The following is a 19,514-nucleotide window of genomic DNA, read 5'->3' as shown; positions in this document are numbered from 1 at the left end:
AAGTTTCAGGACAAAATATAACACACACAAGAATACACAAAAATCACGCACTAATGCGACTTAAACCCAAAAAACAAAAAAATAAACGCAAAAACCGAAAATCCACGACACATATTAGACCATGGCTACGTCGTACCGACGCGTATCGGTACTTTTGCCTAAACACACTATACTCAAATTCATTGTTTATTGTGAATCTCAAAAATGTACAAAAAATCAAATATTGGCTAAATAAACTATTTAAAAAAAAAAAAAAATATAATGTGTAGTTAGCTCCAAAATCACAAATATTTTTTATCTAATACTGATATATTTAGATATATCACAACAAAATATAATTATCTATTTTTAATCTGAACTAATATCAAATATAGCATAAATTTAGATTTCCATCATATTTAAAGTAATAGAATACAATTTTTAATTAAATCCAAATCAATTCATATTGAAATTTATCTCAACAAAATATAATACTCAATTAACTGGAAATTCTAAATTTCTAATATTTAAATTTATGTCCCCATACACAATAATAATTAATTAATACTATATAATTAATTAATTCCAATTTCCATCACTAATAACTCCTCACCGCTCTGAAATCCAATGAAATTACTAAACTACAAAATTCAATGACGTGCAATCGTAAATCGAGTACTAATTTATCCAACTCTACAGAAACAAGCCAGTCTAACGTCTATCATCTACAAAGCGCCGCGAATCCCTGACATTTTTGAAACACCCTCGCAACCTCGAGCATCACTATTAACAGAGAATCGATACACCTGTGAGTGTCTCGGATAGTTCCAACGATAAAAACGTACGATGCGAACGCAACAGAGTATGGTATCTATGTATCGGTGGTCGTCTACCGACAGAGTGGTGGCATTTAACCGACCCGTGCCATCGTGTTCGCTAGTTCCGTTACGCAACCAAGCGCCTTTAAGTCGGTGGCGACGAAGACGATGTCGTCGGCGACGACCACGACAACGTCGACCTCGTGTGGTCCAGTCTCGATTCTTACGAAATCCCTCACTCTCGTGCGCGGGTTCCTCTTTGAAAAGCAGCTTCGTATGCTCATCTCGTTTCTTACCATTTTATTCCTTTTCAATAGGATCGGCACGACGAGCCTTGTTAGATATACTCGACTTGTAGGGTTAATTATTGTTCGATTAACGAGTGTATATATATATAGTGGTTTGTCATGTACAAGAGTAAGTACACTAATCGACGTCAATGGAACGGGTCTACTTAGAAAACGATGAATCGTCTTGTCGTGAGATCGTGTTTTCGAGAGAGAGTGAAATTTTCTGGGAATCGAGAGAACGATTGTGAACACATGATGCATGAAATGGAATTTATAAAGTGACTGTGCGTTTGCTTTTGGTAGGAAGATTTTAAGTGAAAAGTTTGTCTTTGGTTAATTTTCCTTCGATAAAATTGTGTGGATGGACTCTTGGACGTTGTTTTAATAGAATATTTGAAAAGTGATTATTTAAATTATGTAACTCTATATTATCTTTAGACCACGGGTCTCTCATGCATTTTGTAGCAAATTTAAATGTACGAAAATGTACTGAATGTCTATAGCAGTGGATACTTCAATTGTTTAATTAGGATAATATTTTATACGTTCGTAAAATTTTTTAAGAAAAACGGCATTCGTTATATAAAATATCTTTTATGTATATAAATTCAGGAATAACCTGTTATGTATAAAATCAATTTTAGTCAATAAATTAGAGAATGAAAACTTTCTAGAATGGACTTTCTATGAGAGTATCAGCTTCAATCCAGGAACTGAATTCTTGATTTCAAGGTCCTTTTACCAAGCTTCTTTCGAATTTGTTATGCCTGCTCAAAGATGCTACCTAAAGATATCGATAAAATAATAATATTAATATTTTTGCTTCAATTTGCTTTGTTATAATAGTTTTCTTTTACTATATATGTAACAATATCTGCAATCAGAAATGAAATTATTCTAGAATATAGAAGTCTCCTTATTCAGGGATAATTTATTCATTGCATCAGACGATGACACGAACGAAAGCTTTATTCTATGGCTTCTGGTAGTTTATCCAGGGATTAAGTAAACTGAAAATAGTGAAACGGGAAGACCACATCTCGGTCATCGTCATCACAGCTCAACTCTGATATGCATCGCGACAATCAAACTCGTTAGATATATTTATATAAGCAAACGTAACTTTTGAACGCTTTACATCTGTTGCACGAACCACAAGATTGGTTGAGAAGATATCAGTGATGTATTCAAGTCAGTATCCCCGTGAGAAACATGACGAAATAATTGACCTCGCTTACGCTTTCAACAAGTTCCGGTTTCTCTTCGACAAAATATATAACGTATCAATCAGGTTTAGACTGGCAAAAGTTTCAGTCAAGATTATTATTTTAATCGTTATAACAACTGAAATTGTTGCTCGCTTTCGTCTTCGACAGAAGATCAAGAAAGAGAAGAAATATAAAGTATTGTATAAATCTACAGACGTTTATAATTTTTTTCTGTTCGAAATAAAATGTTTGAATTCAAAGAGTTTGACTGCGAAAATCTGCTCGAATTACTTTTATCAACAGATTCTCGGAATGCAAATAATTAATACGTATATTTGATTATAATTCTTGGAATTTTAATATAATGAAGTGATCATTTCTAAAATATTTTCATCAATATACTGTTTCATTTTGAATATAAATCTTTATTTACATTACAAGACATATGTGTCATATTAATAATAACTTGTTATTTAATTTTTATGTATTATCAGCTATGATGTGTCAATTCCTTATACTTCCTTAAAGACTGTATAATTAGGATTTATAATCCTACTTGTTATCTTAATTTCAGAGGACTCAATTGCAACCTATGGCTCACAAAACTATACTTACAAGAACGATTATAGTAATATTTTATTCAACATCTTGCGATCCTATGATAGAAGATTTACTATCTTTAGACGAAGAAACACAATTTTCATTTACATCTTGCATTTGGAAATTTAGAAGGGGACACACCGTCACCAATTTTTCAATTATAATACGTTATTATATACATCTTGATTATTTCTGCAATTTTTGCAATTTCTATTAAAAAAGTGGAAGGAATTTAATTACCTCGCGACCTTCTTCAGAGAACATTTGCTGTGTTTCTATGGGGTTGTTGGATCGAAAAGATAACACTGACGAATGGTCAATGAAAAGACATTTAGTTTGATCTTAACGGTGATTTATTCGAGTCTCTAAGTAATATTTCTTTGTTCTTTAGAGAGATATTGACATCAGAATTGCAATAAATTGTGTTACCTGACTGATCTTTGTAATGAATTTTTTGTAAAAAGAGGAAAAGACAATACAACAAAATCATTAGAAGATAAAAGAGTCGTTTTGAATGACTTTTATCGTATTAGATACTTCAAACAACATTTTAAAGATACTTAAAAGCTATATCAGGAACTCCAAAATTATGGGTAAGAATTTACATCACTGACTGTTTCTAAGTTGAAAAGTTTACACAATCAATTACTATTTATAGAAAGCATTAGGATTATTGATTACACATTTCATTATAAATAAAACATCGACTGTGCATTTAAAAGTAGAAATAAATTTATCTTATAAGAAGATACGTCTGTATACTAAAAAATATTGTAAAAGATTGTACATTAATCATTATTAAACATGTAGGAAATTGTATATTAAAATTATTGGTATACTAAACTCTCAAAGATCTTAATATTATACAATGTAGAATACCGATACTATAATAATATGGATATAAAAAATCGAATGATTAAATAAGTTACCATATTGTCTGCATTATTTGACTGAAAAATGTCTTGAAAGAATTATTGTTCCACATTTATAGTACATTAAAATATTATTGTAAACGTAAAAACAAAACTTATATCACCAGAATTAATAATTTTTTATAAAATAAAAAATTAAACGTGTAATTAAAAAACCTGAGAAGAAGAAGAGTAATCAGTAAACGTAGGCTTCGTCTTCATGACAGAGAAGACAATGAAGGAAAAGAAGAAACGAGAAAAAAAGAAACGAATCATAAATTATCAATAACGATTGCTGTTACCGCTTGTTGCTCAGTTAAATCCATTACTAACCGATTAAAATTTATGTCCCCTAATCTGAAGAAGAGGATTCTCCATCGAATCGTATACAATCGATTATACAATATCGTCGCGCTTCACGATGAGCTGCAGCAAAAAGGGGGAAAGTCACGACCCGTGCGCTGATGCACGAGCCCGCAAGAACTCAACCGATTATCTAATGTCGTGCCACCTAAGTAAGTATATTCACTGTGACCAGAGGATTCCGTGGGTGGGGAAACATCTTAACGAAACCTGATCAACGGAAATTTCACTGAAAGTATGCACGAACGAAAGTAACAGGAATAGGAAAGAACGTGATCGATTTCGGTGCCATTTTTCTTATCTTCTACAATTGCGATCGCGACGCGTATATCGAGTCGTAATGATACATAAATCATGTGGTTTACGATTGTCACCTGTACATGATGAATACACGGTGTATTACATAAACAAGTTTATTACGATGCATTTTGTATAAAAAGAATAGGACAACAATATAGGCTATATAAAATTAGAGATATAAAATAAAAAAGTGCCAATGTTGGTTACTAATTACCAGTAAGGTCGATCAAAATTAACCATGGTCGAAAGTAGTCAAAAACCATTTTCGCTATCGATAATGGTTACAAGAAAGAAGTTTAATTATCTATGATGGTATGATAACATACTTTTAAACGCTTAAAAGCGTAAATATTATGTAAAGAATTTTTCTAAATTTTGAAGGAAGATAAAAAAAAATAAAAAAAAAAAAATTGGTGTCCTTTTGGAGTTAAAAGTTGTACATATTTCCTAAATATTGGAGAATGGAAAGTGCTACAAAGAAGAACCTGTCTGCGAATGTTTGACAAAAATCAATTATGCAATTTTGTTTAAAGATAGGCACAGTTGCTTAATCCGTTGACAAATTTTGTTTCCTCGTTTTCGTGATAGCTTAATAGCTTTGAAAGCGACATTTGATAGACGATAGCCGAGCATCACTATAACCAATATTTCACTCTCCTGTATTTTAATGACATTTATGGCGTAATGAAGTATGTCTTAAATAAGAATTTACATTTCAATTTTGTATAATTTAGATGTACTTCTACTTCGCGACATGATTATTTTTTTTAACAAGAAAATTTTTGTATGCTAAAAGTTCCTACTAAAGTTTGCGTAGAATCTATCGAAATAGAAAATAGAAGATAATAAATAAAAAAGAAACTTGAAATTATTATTATTAAAATTCTTCTACAAAATATTTGAATCAAAAATTACAAGCGCCAAAATTTTTAAAACAAATGAATGTGTTTCCCAAAAATTATAATACCTTACTTACAATTTCTACTGAGTCGCCATTATGTATTGATGTGATTGTAAAAAAGAATATTAATTGTAATTTAAATAAACATAGCGATTCAATTGTTATTTTTGCTTTAGTACTTTAGCTATTACTTTAAGTAATTTCACACCTAACATTTATTTTTTGTGAACACTTCCATTCAAAAATAAAGTAGCAAGTTAATTCTCTCCCATCAATTCTTGTCTAAACAAATACAGAAGCGATTTTACTCTGCCACAAGAAGAATTTTGAATGTCAGGTTTCCAAATACATGACTCGACGAAACTGTACGAGTGCCATTACCAACAAAAGAATCGATTATCTCAAACCACTCATTCTCAAAATGAAAACGGAAATATCAATCCTTTCGTATCCCTTCAAAGACTATTTACGCTCTTATAGAAATCCAGAGCATTAAAGTTCAATCTATATGCATTTAAAAATCTAAATCAATAGCTAACAATTTCCTCAGATATGAGCTATTACAAAATGGCTTTCATAATAAATATGTATTTTATCTATAAATTTGTAATTTTATCAATCTAAGTATTTAAAATAAATACAATGGTATCTCGTCCTTACATTATAATTTATTCTAAACAATTTTTTTCCTTAACGCTATTTATAAAAATTATTTCATATTATATATTTTTTTTTATTTACGATATATATACATATAATAAAAAAATATAAATACCATATATATAAATATAAATAAAATAAACATCATTGGAGCTTTAAATTAAAAATTTCATTCAACTTTTTTTATTTTGTTTAAACCTGTAATATACGATTGCACGGAAATCTTTTTGCAAAAGTCCAGACAAGAATACTAGAAGTCTTGCAATCGATAATGGGTAAAGAACGTCGAGTACGCAAACGTAACTACATGGGAATCTCATGAAACGAGCCTGCCTTCTTTATTATACGCGACGTTTGCCATTCTACGTAGCTTTCGATCAATTACAAGGATATAAAATCCCAAGAAAGAAAAAGAGACCTGAAGAAAAAAGAAAAAAGAAAGAAAGAATCGTGACACAGAGAACATAGATCTTCTCGCGACCAGGACTCATCTTCTTCCCTTTCCATGTCGTCTCGTTCCTCTTCTGCAACGATGCCTTGCTCTTTTGAGCATTAGCATAAACCTTATGCCATAAATGGCCTCCGACGCTTACATAACACCCACTGACTTTCTTTTCGAACTTCCACACGTACCTTCTTTCTTCTCTTTGATCCCTTGTTTCGTTTTTTTAGAGAAATTAGAGAACGAAGGACGTCTTTGTTCTGCTTTTATAATGTTCGACGGAAAAGAATGAGTAACTTAGAGCAACAGCAAGGTCGATTTGACGTAATCCTGTACGAGATGCTTCCTCGCGATCTTTATTTTTAATCCTTGTAGGTTTGAATATATTTGCAAGATTTATAAACGAGTATCGTCCGTGAAAACGAGATGTCATCGGTGGTTCCATCAAGCGATTTACGCCACGGTTGCGAAACGCTACTGGAGGAAAGAATGAATCCGAAAAACCGCAAAAAATGACAACGGTAATTATCTAATTCCGATCTGTCGTCAGAGAGTTAAAGTTTCGTAAAATATGGATGTATTTAATGTGGTATTGGACTTACTAGGAATGGTACTAATGACGTTACTAATAACTTTGATAAAGCGAAAGTATTATATCGTTGCGTAATTTATGTCGCTTTTCGCTAAGATCTTTTTTAAATTATTTTAAAATCATAAAACGTTCGATGTTTATAATGTTAAAAATAATTTTTTCAGATTATTAAAATAATTTAATAATCTGAATAATCTTTCCTTGTAATAATTAATAATTAAGTAATATTTTGAATCATGGATTGGCGATTAATAATGAATATATATAACATCTGATTAACTGTTAATTTTATACGATTATATCAATCATGATTTCTGACGACCAATATTAAGTAACGATGAATTATTACGTAATAATAAAAATTGTCAAGATGTAACAAAATATGAACACGAGAAAATGTATGTGTGTGATAAATATAATATCATTGCTTAATTTAAGCTACACCTAAAGCTAAAATGTAACTTTCCATTCGTCATTAAGAGATTGTTACGAAAAAATATCGCACGGAAGTGCTGCATAAAGTGAACGTTTTGAACGTAAGCATAATTTGTTCGCCGCAATTAACCCTACCGTGACATGGTAACGTAAAAATTTCCGATAAAATCAGACATTATGCTTCTGATCGGTTATGTTTGTTAGAGAAGATCGAACGTGACTTTTACTGAATATCGGGATTCACCTTTCGGAGAGATGAATACTAGTTTGCGTGACCTCCGAATATTATAGCTCCGATCGGCGATCAATTTGTGAAAAATGTAAACGACGGTGAATGGTGAAGATCCATGTGTTGTAACGACAGACTAAATCCAATTTGGGATGAATTATGCTGATACAACCAAGCTCTTGATCGTTTTTACTAATACATGCTTTCATTAAGAAGAGGTTCCATCGATTATCTACACTAATATTATAATATTTGAATTTTGCATTTTCTGTAAATGCGTAAAAAGGAATGCGCAGTTAAATTATAAGAATAATCATATATTATTGTAATATACTAATAGTTATTTACTTTACCGTTGGTTATTAATATATTCGTAAATTTGTTTTAATTATTCGTTATTAAATACAGTTTAATTGAATTTGTATGATTTGTATGTACTGATTGAATCAGTGTATCTTTGTCAATATTTGTAAGACAATGAATGAAGAATCCAGATGAAATGATACGAAAGTACTTTTAACACTGAATTTGAAACACTGATTGCACCGAAAAAATCCTGCTTATAAAGATTATAATAATTTACAATATTTTAATTTTCCTAGCATGAAAAGATTTCTTTCCTATATAAATATTTCTACAGCGTTGTACGTTGTTACATTAGTACCACGATCTACTATTTCACTTTTCCCTAAAAGAAACGAGAATAGAATGATGAAAGAGTATCCTCGAAAATTAACTGCAACTAAATAAATTTCTCTGCTATAACAATTTACAGTATTTTAATTCTACTTGCATAAAAAGTTTCTCTCCCTTTGTAAAAATTCTCAGAACATTGCATCTTACTGCGATAATACCGAAATGTATTTCTCAACGTTTCCTCAAAATAACCATCACTTGCATCTCCATAAATTCATATCCTCTTAAATAATCATCTTCTTTGTTCAGCTAACCTGAAACGGTAATACCAAGCCCTATACATCTGGAAGGATTTTCTGACGCCGATCGCATCCATTGTTCCATCCAAGTTTGGTAAGACGAGGATCCGTACAGGATCCACGGTGAAACCATGTGCGATTTTTGCTGCTGGCTGCTCTTCCTCGAATTCTTGTCTGACATTCACCGCCTCTTCCTTTGTCGGTCATCGTTCTACCACCGCCAGTCGGCCAATGCCATTCGGTGATTTCGACATCTTCGCCGAAGAATTTTGGGAGTCGGTTCCTTGGAAGGGGTAAAATTCATCTCGAAATCCGACTATATAACGGTCCTCTGGATCATGATTGAATCAGTATCGCAATCTAGCTCATCTCAGGTTAACACCTGTGCATCGTCTTTGATCAATCCAAAGAAGTTCAATCCAAACCAAAACAACCAATCATGAAACTGGTGCGTGTTTCCTTCGAGTACTAAGCGAAATTTCTTATCGGACATCAAAAGTGTATTGTCGTGGTTTCATTCGAATTTCATCTTCTTTATTTCATATAAAATTACAATTTATAGAAATGAAAATAAAGAAAATGGAAGCTTCGTTTGCTTCCATTAGTGGATTTTTATTCTTGAAATGGAAAATGATCATTCGTAAGAGATCGTCGATGATCTAGCGATTACGGGCGTGCAATTAACGCGCACAGGATCGTTATGTACCATTAACGATAGAGCGATACTGCATCCAGCAATTTACGTTTAGTATCGTTTTTCTCTTGCCTATTGTTAACATGCAAATATGTTTGTAGAATTATTTTAAGTAAATCACCGGTAACGGATCTCCTTGCATAACATGTGCGTTCTTGCCACCGGAAGACAGTGACGAATCACGCGGGATAATTAAACAGGCGCTTGAAATAAAACAACGAGATAACATAGTGTTTACAGACGAAAAGCCAGCAATACTTCGTTGCGATTCACGGTTTAACGTTTGATTTTAAAACGATCCAGAAAACTTTTAAAATAATCTTCAGTTTTTGCCAGATCGGTTATTAAATATCTTCTTAAGCTTGTCACTTCGATCCACGATTCGATAATTGACGTTAAAACAATTCAAAAGAATCTTTAGATGATTTTTACTCTACTTTTACCATGGCATATTCAATAGTCAATTTCAAAACAATTCTAAAAGAATTTGAAAATAATTTGTATCATCTTTATCTGTACTTTTATTATCACGCTAGTCATCTACATGAATCTTTATGGATTCAACAGAACGTATTCGTTTATGCTTTAAATGTATCAATATTCAATTTCACATAAAATGTTAATTGCTTTCTTCTTCTTCGTTGCAGTTCGTCGCTTTCGCCCTCGTCGTTGTCGCCGTCTCCGCTGCTCCTCAAGTTCGTCAAGAAGACGTACTGGTCCTCAAGGAGACACCCTCTGACAATATTGGCCTGGGCGGTTACAACTATGGCTACGAACTTTCCAATGGACAAGCTCATCAGGAATCCGCTGAATTGGTTAACGTAGGAACCGAAAACGAATCTTTGGCTGTTCGTGGAAGCTTCAGCTGGGTAGACCCACAAACCAACGTGAAATACACCGTCAACTACGTGGCTGATGAAGATGGATTCCGACCACAGGGCGAACATATCCCCGCTTGAGCTGTACACACCCTTAGCTTTAAATAAATTCTTGATTTAAGTATTTCCTTGGTATATTTTCTTCCCTTCCTTCACCGTTTATCCTTTCTTGTTTCTTTTGTTGCTTAATTTTTAGATGACGGAATTTTAATTCATGTATTTAACATTCATGTATTTAATATATTTCACATTTATTGCTACATTGCGGATTTTCATGCATTTGTGGGAGATTTAGAAGTGCAACAATTTACAGAGTACATATAGTATGCAAAAATATAAAAAATGTCCATAGTAAAGTATTCGTTTTAATTTTTAATACGCAAAACGAATCTCTAAATTGTATTTCTTTAATTACAAATATCCATAGAAATGTAAACTTACATAAAAATCTACAGTCTATTAGTTTCTAGATTACATCGGCGATCATAAATATTAGAATTTCTAGTATGCATGAATTAAATGTGACATTTAGTACATATCAAATATTTTTTACTACTTTTATTTTCTGCTTATTTTATCGTAGATCTGTTATTTCAATTACACTATACGTCTCATGATATTAGTATTTAATGGTAGAATATTTAATAAAATACACTTTGTTGGAGATTTCCAATAAATCTGTGATTAATAAGTGACTAACTTATGGCTGATATGGTTGTATTATGTATACTAATCAAGTATTCGTCTGTTCATGCTTAAAAAAACATATTTTCTTTTATTTCTTAAGTACCAAAAAAGTTCCTCAAATAGTTGTATGGCTTTGCATTAGCTTTTCCATAAGGTCCCTATATTGTATATTTACTACTTCTTGAAGTATATGAGATTTGAACGTCAATTGTAGAATGTTTTAATTTAAAAATTACATCTTTTAAGAAAACAATATACACAAGAACCTGCTTCAATATCTAGTCCAATTTAATTGACATTGGGTTAAAAGATTAGATGTTGTTGAAATGGAAGAATTGTAGATATATAATTAATAATTATATAATTTCTTTTTATTTCAATTATTTAACGTCGTATCAACCAATTGTATAAGTTATCAACGACTCAAAGACAATTTATTGTACAATTTGGTATGGGTTATGTATACAATTTACTCATAGCAAGATTGTTGAATGTATTTTTTTTTTAAGTATAATATTGTAATGATGTAACAGTAATGCAAATCATATACAGAGATATGAATTCTCTTTTATATTGCGTGTCTGTTTAAAAAAATTGTAATTTTTCTCTTTATTATACAATAATTTTATTGTGGGAACAATATTATTATTAATAATAAATAGTTTCATTTTCCAATATATTCTTTTTTCCATTTAATTTATATCATTGTAATATCGTGAAATACAATAAAGTTTCTCTAATAATCGTATTTAAACATATTTAAAAAACGAAGGACATTAAATAATGTTGTAAACCAAACAATAAATTTATTGTTCCTTCGTTTTTTAAATATATTTCATCTACTGTGTCCACACAACAAAATAGTTTCAAATAAAAAATTCAATTAAATGAGCAGAAAGTAGAGATTCAAATAAAATATAAAATGAAATAAACTAAATCATTCGTTGGAAGAGGGAAAGGAGAATCAGCGAAGGAAAGTATAGCTTTCAAAGCGATAATTTCACCTATTGACCATTACTACACGAGTTCGTAATGATGAGACACCATGAAACGATTGCGTACATTTGACAAGGTGGTGTCGTAACGATACGTGTTTTAAAATTGAATAAATTATACGATATTTAGAAACGGTTTAGAAATCGATAAGCGTTGATTAGAAACCGATTATCCTTGGATTGTACATGTAATTAAGGATTTTCTAAAAGTTGTGCACATAAAAATAAGTACAAACTAAGTGAAATATAATTTTGGCACAATTAAAAACTATTTAGTGTCTAAATACAAGAAATTTAATTTCGTTGAAATAGAAAGAATCAATAAATATGTAGAAACTCATATTGCCTTTAATTTTACATTTTATATCCAGAATCCTCCTATCCTTATAATTATAGCAACTTTTTGGATGTCTTCTTTATCTTTATCCTAAATTATGTGAATTCATTAAAATACTTCAAACTTGTCCTGAAATGATATAAAATTCTTCATTACACATTTTTTCTTATGGAGAAAAAATTATTCTGTAGAATACGACAGAAAAATAAATTTTAAAATAAATAATATCTTAAAACATATTTTCATTTTTCACATATTCATGTGACAATCTAAACTAGATATTAGGTTACTTATTTAATATAATTATATACTACGTGTTCTACTAATTTATTGAGATTTATTACATATTACAATAAACTAAATAAATTATCGATATATTTAGACAGAATTTTTCTACGTTTTCGTAAATATAAAATTATTCTGAGAACTGTCTTCTTCCTACAACTTTCTTTCATCACTTAGACTACATAGATAATATATGTAGATTAATTCAATTATAGTTATTAAGTATACAAATATACTCATTATTTCTATAATTAGTCGTAATTTATTTTAAATCAGTTTTCCAAGGGAATCTTCTATAAAATCTTATAAAAAATCAAGTTGCGATTTTCGATTTCGCCAAACCAACACACTTTTACAACGAAGGTCAAGCAACCATAAGGTGCCTTTAACAGGACTAGGAAAGGTGAAAGGTGAATTTATCGTGAAACCATGCAAATTTTGGCAGAAGGAGGGCCACTATAAAATTCGAGGCGATTCTCAGTATCGACATCAGTCTTTCAATCGGGACTAACCAAACATACACACCCATCTTCAAAATGAAAACCGTAGGTATCATAGTAAATAATATAGAGATCAATTACAAGTTCAAATAGATATAAAATCATTGAAAAAACCTGATTATAAAATAATTAGAACATAAAATGCTCAATATTCTATGTATATTAATCCTTGTCTAATTTTAATTTACTATACGTATAGCTTTCTCTTTTACATATTCTAGATACAAATAAATTTGCAATTTTTATTATTTTCATTTTTTTAATCTGTCCTAATGTATTGTCGAGATAAATTTAAAAATATTACAAATTTCTTTTGTATGTTGTACATCAAAGATAAATTGATTATAGGCAATTGTTAATTTTTATTTCCTAACTTTGTTGGTGTATATGCTATTTAATTAATAAATATATTTTAATTTCTCTTAGATCATTGCTTTTGCCGCCTTTGTCGCTATTGCTGTAGCAGTTCCTCTATCAAAATATCAGGAAGCAGTCGTCGTGAAAGAAACTCCTTCTGATAATATCGGTCTTGGCGGTTATAACTACGGTTACCAACTTTCCGACGGACAAGCTAAACAGGAATCTGCAGAATCAGTCGTTGGTGGATCTGATGGACAATTCCTGAGAGCTCAGGGCAGCTTCTCCTTTGTCGATCCAAAAACCAATGTTGCTTACACTGTGAACTACGTTGCCGACGAGAATGGTTTCCATCCACAGGGAGAACATCTTCCCCATGTTTAAATGAAACAAATATTTGACATATGACATTCACCAATTGCCACACTCCAAGTACCATCTATGAATTAAGACGAAAACTGCAATTACATTAAATTGATTTTGTTGTTGTTGAAATCTATATTGTACATATTTTATATGTATCTCACCATAAAAACAATTGTACAAATGTACAGTAGTACATTTCTGTTCTGTAACATACTTATGTTAATGTTTAACAAATACTATAATTATTAAACAAGCTACTTGTTTTTATATACACTCTTTTATTCAGAAGTATATTTCCATCCTGTCTTACACATGCATGTATTTCATACATAGTGCCTATGCATATATATGTGTATGTACTGATGTATAGCCACAAAAGAGATATGATAATGTTTTCATTAGTTACTATATATTCTTCTAAATTAAATGATGAATGAATTAAATATAATATGTATATCGTTCTCTTAAGAACCATTAAGCACAGACGAGATATTTGGGATGCATTAACTATTAACTGGTGGTGATGTGAAACTCAATGCGTTTTCACGCGTCTCCTCCCGCTTACATTCCTTTTTACGCATCTTTTTCCGTTTATGCGCGTTTTCATACGTCTCGTCCAGCTTCTGTCTGTTTCCACGTGTCTCCGCCAGCTTCCGCCTGTTTCCATACCTTTTCGCTAGCTTGCTCCCGTCTCCACCAGCTTTCTCCTGTCCTCGTACAGTGTCGCCCTTTTTGTGCAATACAGCATATGTATCCGTTTTTGTCGTACACTAATGTATAAGGGAAATAATTACAACTTGAAGCATAGTGGCAAAACATGACTTGCTCGTAGATAAGGAACGCAATATTGCACGATAAGGACAAACATATGCTCTTGTATTAGACAGAAGGGCGACAATGTACGATAAGGTCATAAGTACAAGTGATTCTAGATAGAGAGGACAATAGTATGTAACAAGGACAGGATATGAATGGTTTTAGACAAAAAAGGCAATTCTGTGCGACTAAAACAGACGATACGAATGGTGCTAGACAGAGAGAATGAATAAAGGTTCGCAAATTCTTCTCAATAGAGCAAAGCATTAATTGGTACAGGTAATACTTAATAAATAATTTCAGCCATTTCTACAGCATCAAATAAGTTTATCTTTAATTAATATTATTCAAATGTGATTATAGTGCTTTTAGAATTAGTTTATTATATTATTAGGTCGTTCGAAAAGTTATTTTCGCGTTCGCCACTTGGGGCCTTATCTTGTTCTGCTTAAGTAAATAAACCACCAGACCATTCGGACCTCAACGGATTCGTTGAGGAAAGCCTTCATTCGGAAAATTGCCCTCAGAGGGCACTGGCGAGTTGCACTGGTCACATGAGTTCCGTAAAAAGAAAATAGAAATGAAGAAGCTGATTAGATCTAACAAAGAGAAGGGTTGGAAAGAGGGTTGGTTCTGTGCAACGTTAAATAGAGATCCATGGGGAAGGCCGTACAAGGTTATTATGACCAAGATAACTTGGAGAGTCAGAAAAGACGGCTTTCATGTGGATAAGATACGAGCCATTGTCGATGGGCTATTCCTAACGAGATCGACGAAGTTTTTTTTTTTCTTTTTTTAAATCGTTTATTTTGCCAAGATTTGTTTTTTTTTTTATACATTTTTGAAATTCACAATAAACAATGAATTTGAGTAAAGTGTGTTAGGCGAAAGTACCGATACGCGACGGTACGACGTAGCCATGCTATATTATGTGTCGTGGTTTTACGGTTTTTGTGTTTATTTATTTTTTTTTTATTTTTGTTTTTTGGATTTAAGCCGCAGGGGAGCGGGGCTTTTGTGTATTCTTGTTTGTGTTGTATTTTTGTCCTGAAACTTGGCCGCAAAACAGGACTCTTCGGTAGTTTACTTTTGTGCGCTGTGGGATTTTTTGGGGGGGGTGGCGGGATGAGAAGTTACATTATAAAAATAAATTTGAATTATTCAAGTTAGAATTAAGTTTTATTTGTTATTGTATCTATGTTCTACGAAATACAGATAGTTAAGTACGTTAATTACTATAAAATTAGTTTCATTTGTAAAGATTATTGTATAATTTCTTAAATTCAATCAATAATTCGAATATTTTATAATTTATCCTTAACTCTGTCTACTTCTCACCCTCCATCCTTATCATTTTCATAAGTTGAAGTGAGACTTCAAAAATTCAACATAAATTAAATAATAAAATTAAATAAATAAACGAAAGAAAAATGTAAATAAACAAACCAATGTATGTAAATACTTGAAAATACTAAAAATTTGAGGTCATATCTCAGCAGTATGTCGTTGTTTCTTAAAATTTTGATGATTTCTGGAATATGACATTGAGGTAGAGGACGTGTAGGGTGTTATTGAAGTACTCGGTGTATAACTTCAATAGTACTTATTTCGATGACTAGTACGCGTGGTTTTAGGTCAGGTTCTATAATTCCCAGAGGGTAGCCGTCTGTAACTGCGAGTGCGTACAGCTCGCAAAAAGGTTTCCGTAACAACTGGTTTTTATGACCGGCGTGACGCGTCTCCGGCATTGAGTTGTTATTAAAACTAACATAACAAAAAAGGGAACTATTGAACGCCCAGATTCGTAGCTAATGAATGAATTTTCACAGCGAGCAGGTGTCCTCATTGCTGCATCACTTAAAATTGCTAGCGGTAGTTGGTAATCTGCAATTTCGGCTTGTTTCTACTTGCTCAATACTAAAATGAAATGAATAGAATATTTAACCATTAATAAGTACTTATATTCAAAACCTTATATTATATTAACTTTATCATATTAACGGAGCAACAGTAGATACAAAAGTTTCCAATAATTATGCCGGTAAAATAGCAAGATGTCGGTAGATAGATATCATAAATGTTATGTATATTCTATACCTCGTCGGTGGTGTCACGTCTATCCTGTCCTTAATCAATGGTGTCACGTCTATCGTGTCCTTAATCAATGGTGTCACGTTATTCCGTACCTCATCGATGGTATTAAGTTTGTTTCTACGTTATCTACAGTTACACCTTCTTCCTTTTTGCCACAACAAATTTGAGCACCATCTATAGATAAGATTTATAAACAATATTGCACACGTCGCATAATCGTAATATTTGACACGTCTTGTAAGTTTCTAATGTGACAATGTGGATACTTTTTACGAGTTGTTTTTATGAGATTTATTAACTGTAGCAAACCATTTAACTGGGTACAAATCAAACATGTGATAATGTTTTCTATTAACAGTCATACATTATCGAATGATATTGCATTATAGTAAATGTTTAAATTAATGTACCATCGAGGTTAGAAATACCAAATTAGTTGTGCGATGTAAGTGATTTGAAACATCGACCAAACATGCCGAAATTCCGAATGCTTCCACGTACTTCGCGAATCGTGGCATTATGCTCCGCCGCGAATTTCATAAACGCGGCAGATCGAGTTATAATGCCTATAGCAATCGTTCCCATGACCGATGAATTTAAATGGGACTTGTATTGGCAAGGCTGGATACTTTCTGCCTTTGCTTTTGGTTATTTTACTAGTCAGGTATATTCGAATATTTAATATTATAAATCTTTTATGATTTATTCATTTTTAGTTTAAGGTACTATTCACATTCATTGTATTTATTTTATTAATTTTTACATTAGATTATTGGTGCAAATACAGCAAGTCGTTTTGGATGTAAAATGGTATTAATGTTGGCTGTTTTACTGTGGTCTATTAGCACAGTTATAACTCCAATCTTGGCTCAATCAATTCCATTGCTCATCATTTGTCGAGTTCTTTTGGGACTTGGAGAAGGCCTGGGTAAGATTTTAATAAACAGATATATAAATAGTTTTGTAAAGTATAGTGTTTTATTTATCACTGTCTATTGCTGTTAGGTCTGCCAGTTATTTTTCACCTATTTGCACACAATGTTCCTGTAGAAGAACGATCTAGAGCATTCGGATATCTTGTAGCAGCTGGCTCTGTTGGACAAGTTGTTGCATCTGTTGTAAGTTTGAATTTTATATAATGGAATGCTATTTATTTGGAAATATTTATTGACCATTGTTTCATTCAAAATACTCACAGCTGTGTCCTCATCTGTCATGGCAAACAGGATTTTATTTATTTGGAATAATTGGCATCATATGGACGCTTTTGTGGTTAATGTTATATGACGAAACTAATTCCCAGGATGAAATTCCCTTGTTTGTACCTAAGGTAGTCGATTCATTTAAATTGTTATCTTGTATGAATATAATACTTAAGGTTAAATTAATATTTCATAATTTGAAGGTAACACAAAATAGAAATCTGCGTTGGACTGAATTCATTTCTCATTGGCCTTTATGGGCATTGTATATAGCACATTTTGCAATGAATTGGAGCAATTACATAATAATGCAATGGTTGCCAACTTATCTAGCTAGAAATCTTTCTGCCAATAAAGAAAGTATTAGTTTCACAGCATGTCCATATATTGTGAATTCTCTTGTTGGTATTGGTATGTATTATTTAACATCTAATAAAAAAATTACTAAAAATTGATAATTGAATATCTTTATAGTTGCTGGACATAGTGCTGACAATCTAATACAGAAGAGATGGCCAGTCCTATCTGTAAGAAGATTAATGACAAACATAGGTTTGATTGGACCAGGTGCATTTTTATTAGCATTCTGCGCTGTAGACAATTTACTTGCTGCAGTAATGTTAGTATTAAAATTAAATTAGTATGTATATAATAATTTTTATTTTAATTATACAACATAATTAAATTTTGTTTTATTATAGTTTCGTGTCAATATCTATGGGACTCTGTGCGTGTAATTCTGCAGGACATCTTAGTAATCACGCAGATATAGCACCAAATCACGCGGGAATCACGTTTGCGGTTTCTAACACTATAGTACGTAGCTATTTTTATTAGCATGATAAATATTTTACAAATAGATTAGTAATTTAATTGAATATTTGTAGGCAACGATACCGGGTATTTTGTGTGGTCCGTTAACAGCTGAACTAGTGACCGCGTCACATGGTCGTTGGTTGCCTGTTTTCATGTTAGCAGCAGCAATTAATTTTACAGGGGCCATCATTTACCAAAGTCATAGTTCAGCGCTTCCAGTATTGTGATATGTGCTGAGTAAAATGAAGTTTACAAGTATTTATTATCGGAGTCAACGAAGAAACATGATTGATAAGAACTTATACAAGCATACCTTCCTGGGTCATGATCGCTGGATACGATTTTTAATGAAAATTTTAAACATTTATATGATACCAGTATGGCATGTTTATACATACATCATACATTGGTTAGTTGAAGACATATCAAAATACTGGGCATGTATGCTATAAGAGAATTTCATATATTCCTTGCGTTCAGTTTGCAGTTTACGTCAACGTAATGCAGGTCATTCATTAGAACAGTGCCATAATTTTATGCACGCAATGGAATTGGTTGAATGACTTTCTTACAAATTTGTAAAATACATTAGCCTAACTAATTATTGTTTTTAATTTGTATATGTTTTAATACTAGCTAACAAAAATACCTTGTGATACGTTTTAACACATACATAAGAATTCTCATTTTTTAATATAGAAGATAAATGTATATTCTGTAAAACATAAGACTGTATATAAAAGAAAAACAAAGAAATTAATTTTCACATATTTCAATTTATATATATTTGATGCACTTTCAACATAGAAAAATATTATAATTAA

The 19,514-nt window shown here is 31.6% G+C and overlaps 3 protein-coding genes across 3 annotated transcripts; all 3 read left to right on the top strand.

Moving 5' to 3' along the window:
- Positions 1 to 8,973: 8,973 nt before the first annotated feature.
- On the top strand, positions 8,974 to 10,368 carry LOC132916044 (flexible cuticle protein 12-like). Its single transcript, XM_060975789.1, has 2 exons — positions 8,974 to 9,111; positions 10,005 to 10,368. Exons 1-2 carry the CDS (start codon positions 9,103 to 9,105, stop codon positions 10,314 to 10,316), a joined length of 321 nt encoding a protein of 106 aa, XP_060831772.1. The 5' UTR covers positions 8,974 to 9,102; the 3' UTR covers positions 10,317 to 10,368.
- A 2,620-nt stretch (positions 10,369 to 12,988) lies between these two features.
- On the top strand, positions 12,989 to 14,015 carry LOC132916043 (flexible cuticle protein 12-like). The gene is made up of 2 exons (XM_060975788.1): positions 12,989 to 13,084; positions 13,466 to 14,015. The coding sequence occupies exons 1-2, from the start codon at positions 13,076 to 13,078 to the stop codon at positions 13,778 to 13,780; spliced, it is 324 nt and encodes a 107-aa protein (XP_060831771.1). The 5' UTR covers positions 12,989 to 13,075; the 3' UTR covers positions 13,781 to 14,015.
- Positions 14,016 to 16,867: 2,852 nt separating this feature from the next.
- Positions 16,868 to 19,460, top strand: LOC132906045 (uncharacterized). The gene is made up of 8 exons (XM_060957884.1): positions 16,868 to 17,336; positions 17,441 to 17,600; positions 17,678 to 17,790; positions 17,871 to 18,002; positions 18,078 to 18,285; positions 18,349 to 18,493; positions 18,576 to 18,690; positions 18,762 to 19,460. Exons 1-8 carry the CDS (start codon positions 17,145 to 17,147, stop codon positions 18,915 to 18,917), a joined length of 1,221 nt encoding a protein of 406 aa, XP_060813867.1. The 5' UTR covers positions 16,868 to 17,144; the 3' UTR covers positions 18,918 to 19,460.
- Positions 19,461 to 19,514: the final 54 nt, after the last annotated feature.

This window comes from Bombus pascuorum, chromosome 1, assembly GCF_905332965.1.
Source record: "Bombus pascuorum chromosome 1, iyBomPasc1.1, whole genome shotgun sequence".
Lineage (NCBI taxonomy): Eukaryota > Metazoa > Arthropoda > Insecta > Hymenoptera > Apidae > Bombus > Bombus pascuorum.
This window is presented reverse-complemented; position numbering and strand designations above follow the sequence as displayed.

What these genes read in the sequence shown, in the direction of transcription:
- LOC132906045 (XM_060957884.1), top strand. Translation starts at nt 17,145, where the DNA reads ATGCCGAAATTCCGAATGCTTCCACGTACTTCGCGAATCGTGGCATTA. An exon ending in TTCCCTTGTTTGTACCTAAG is followed by an intron (nt 18,003 to 18,077) that starts GTAGTCGATTCA and finishes CATAATTTGAAG; the next exon opens with GTAACACAAAATAGAAATCT. An exon ending in AATTTACTTGCTGCAGTAAT is followed by an intron (nt 18,494 to 18,575) that starts GTTAGTATTAAA and finishes GTTTTATTATAG; the next exon opens with TTTCGTGTCAATATCTATGG.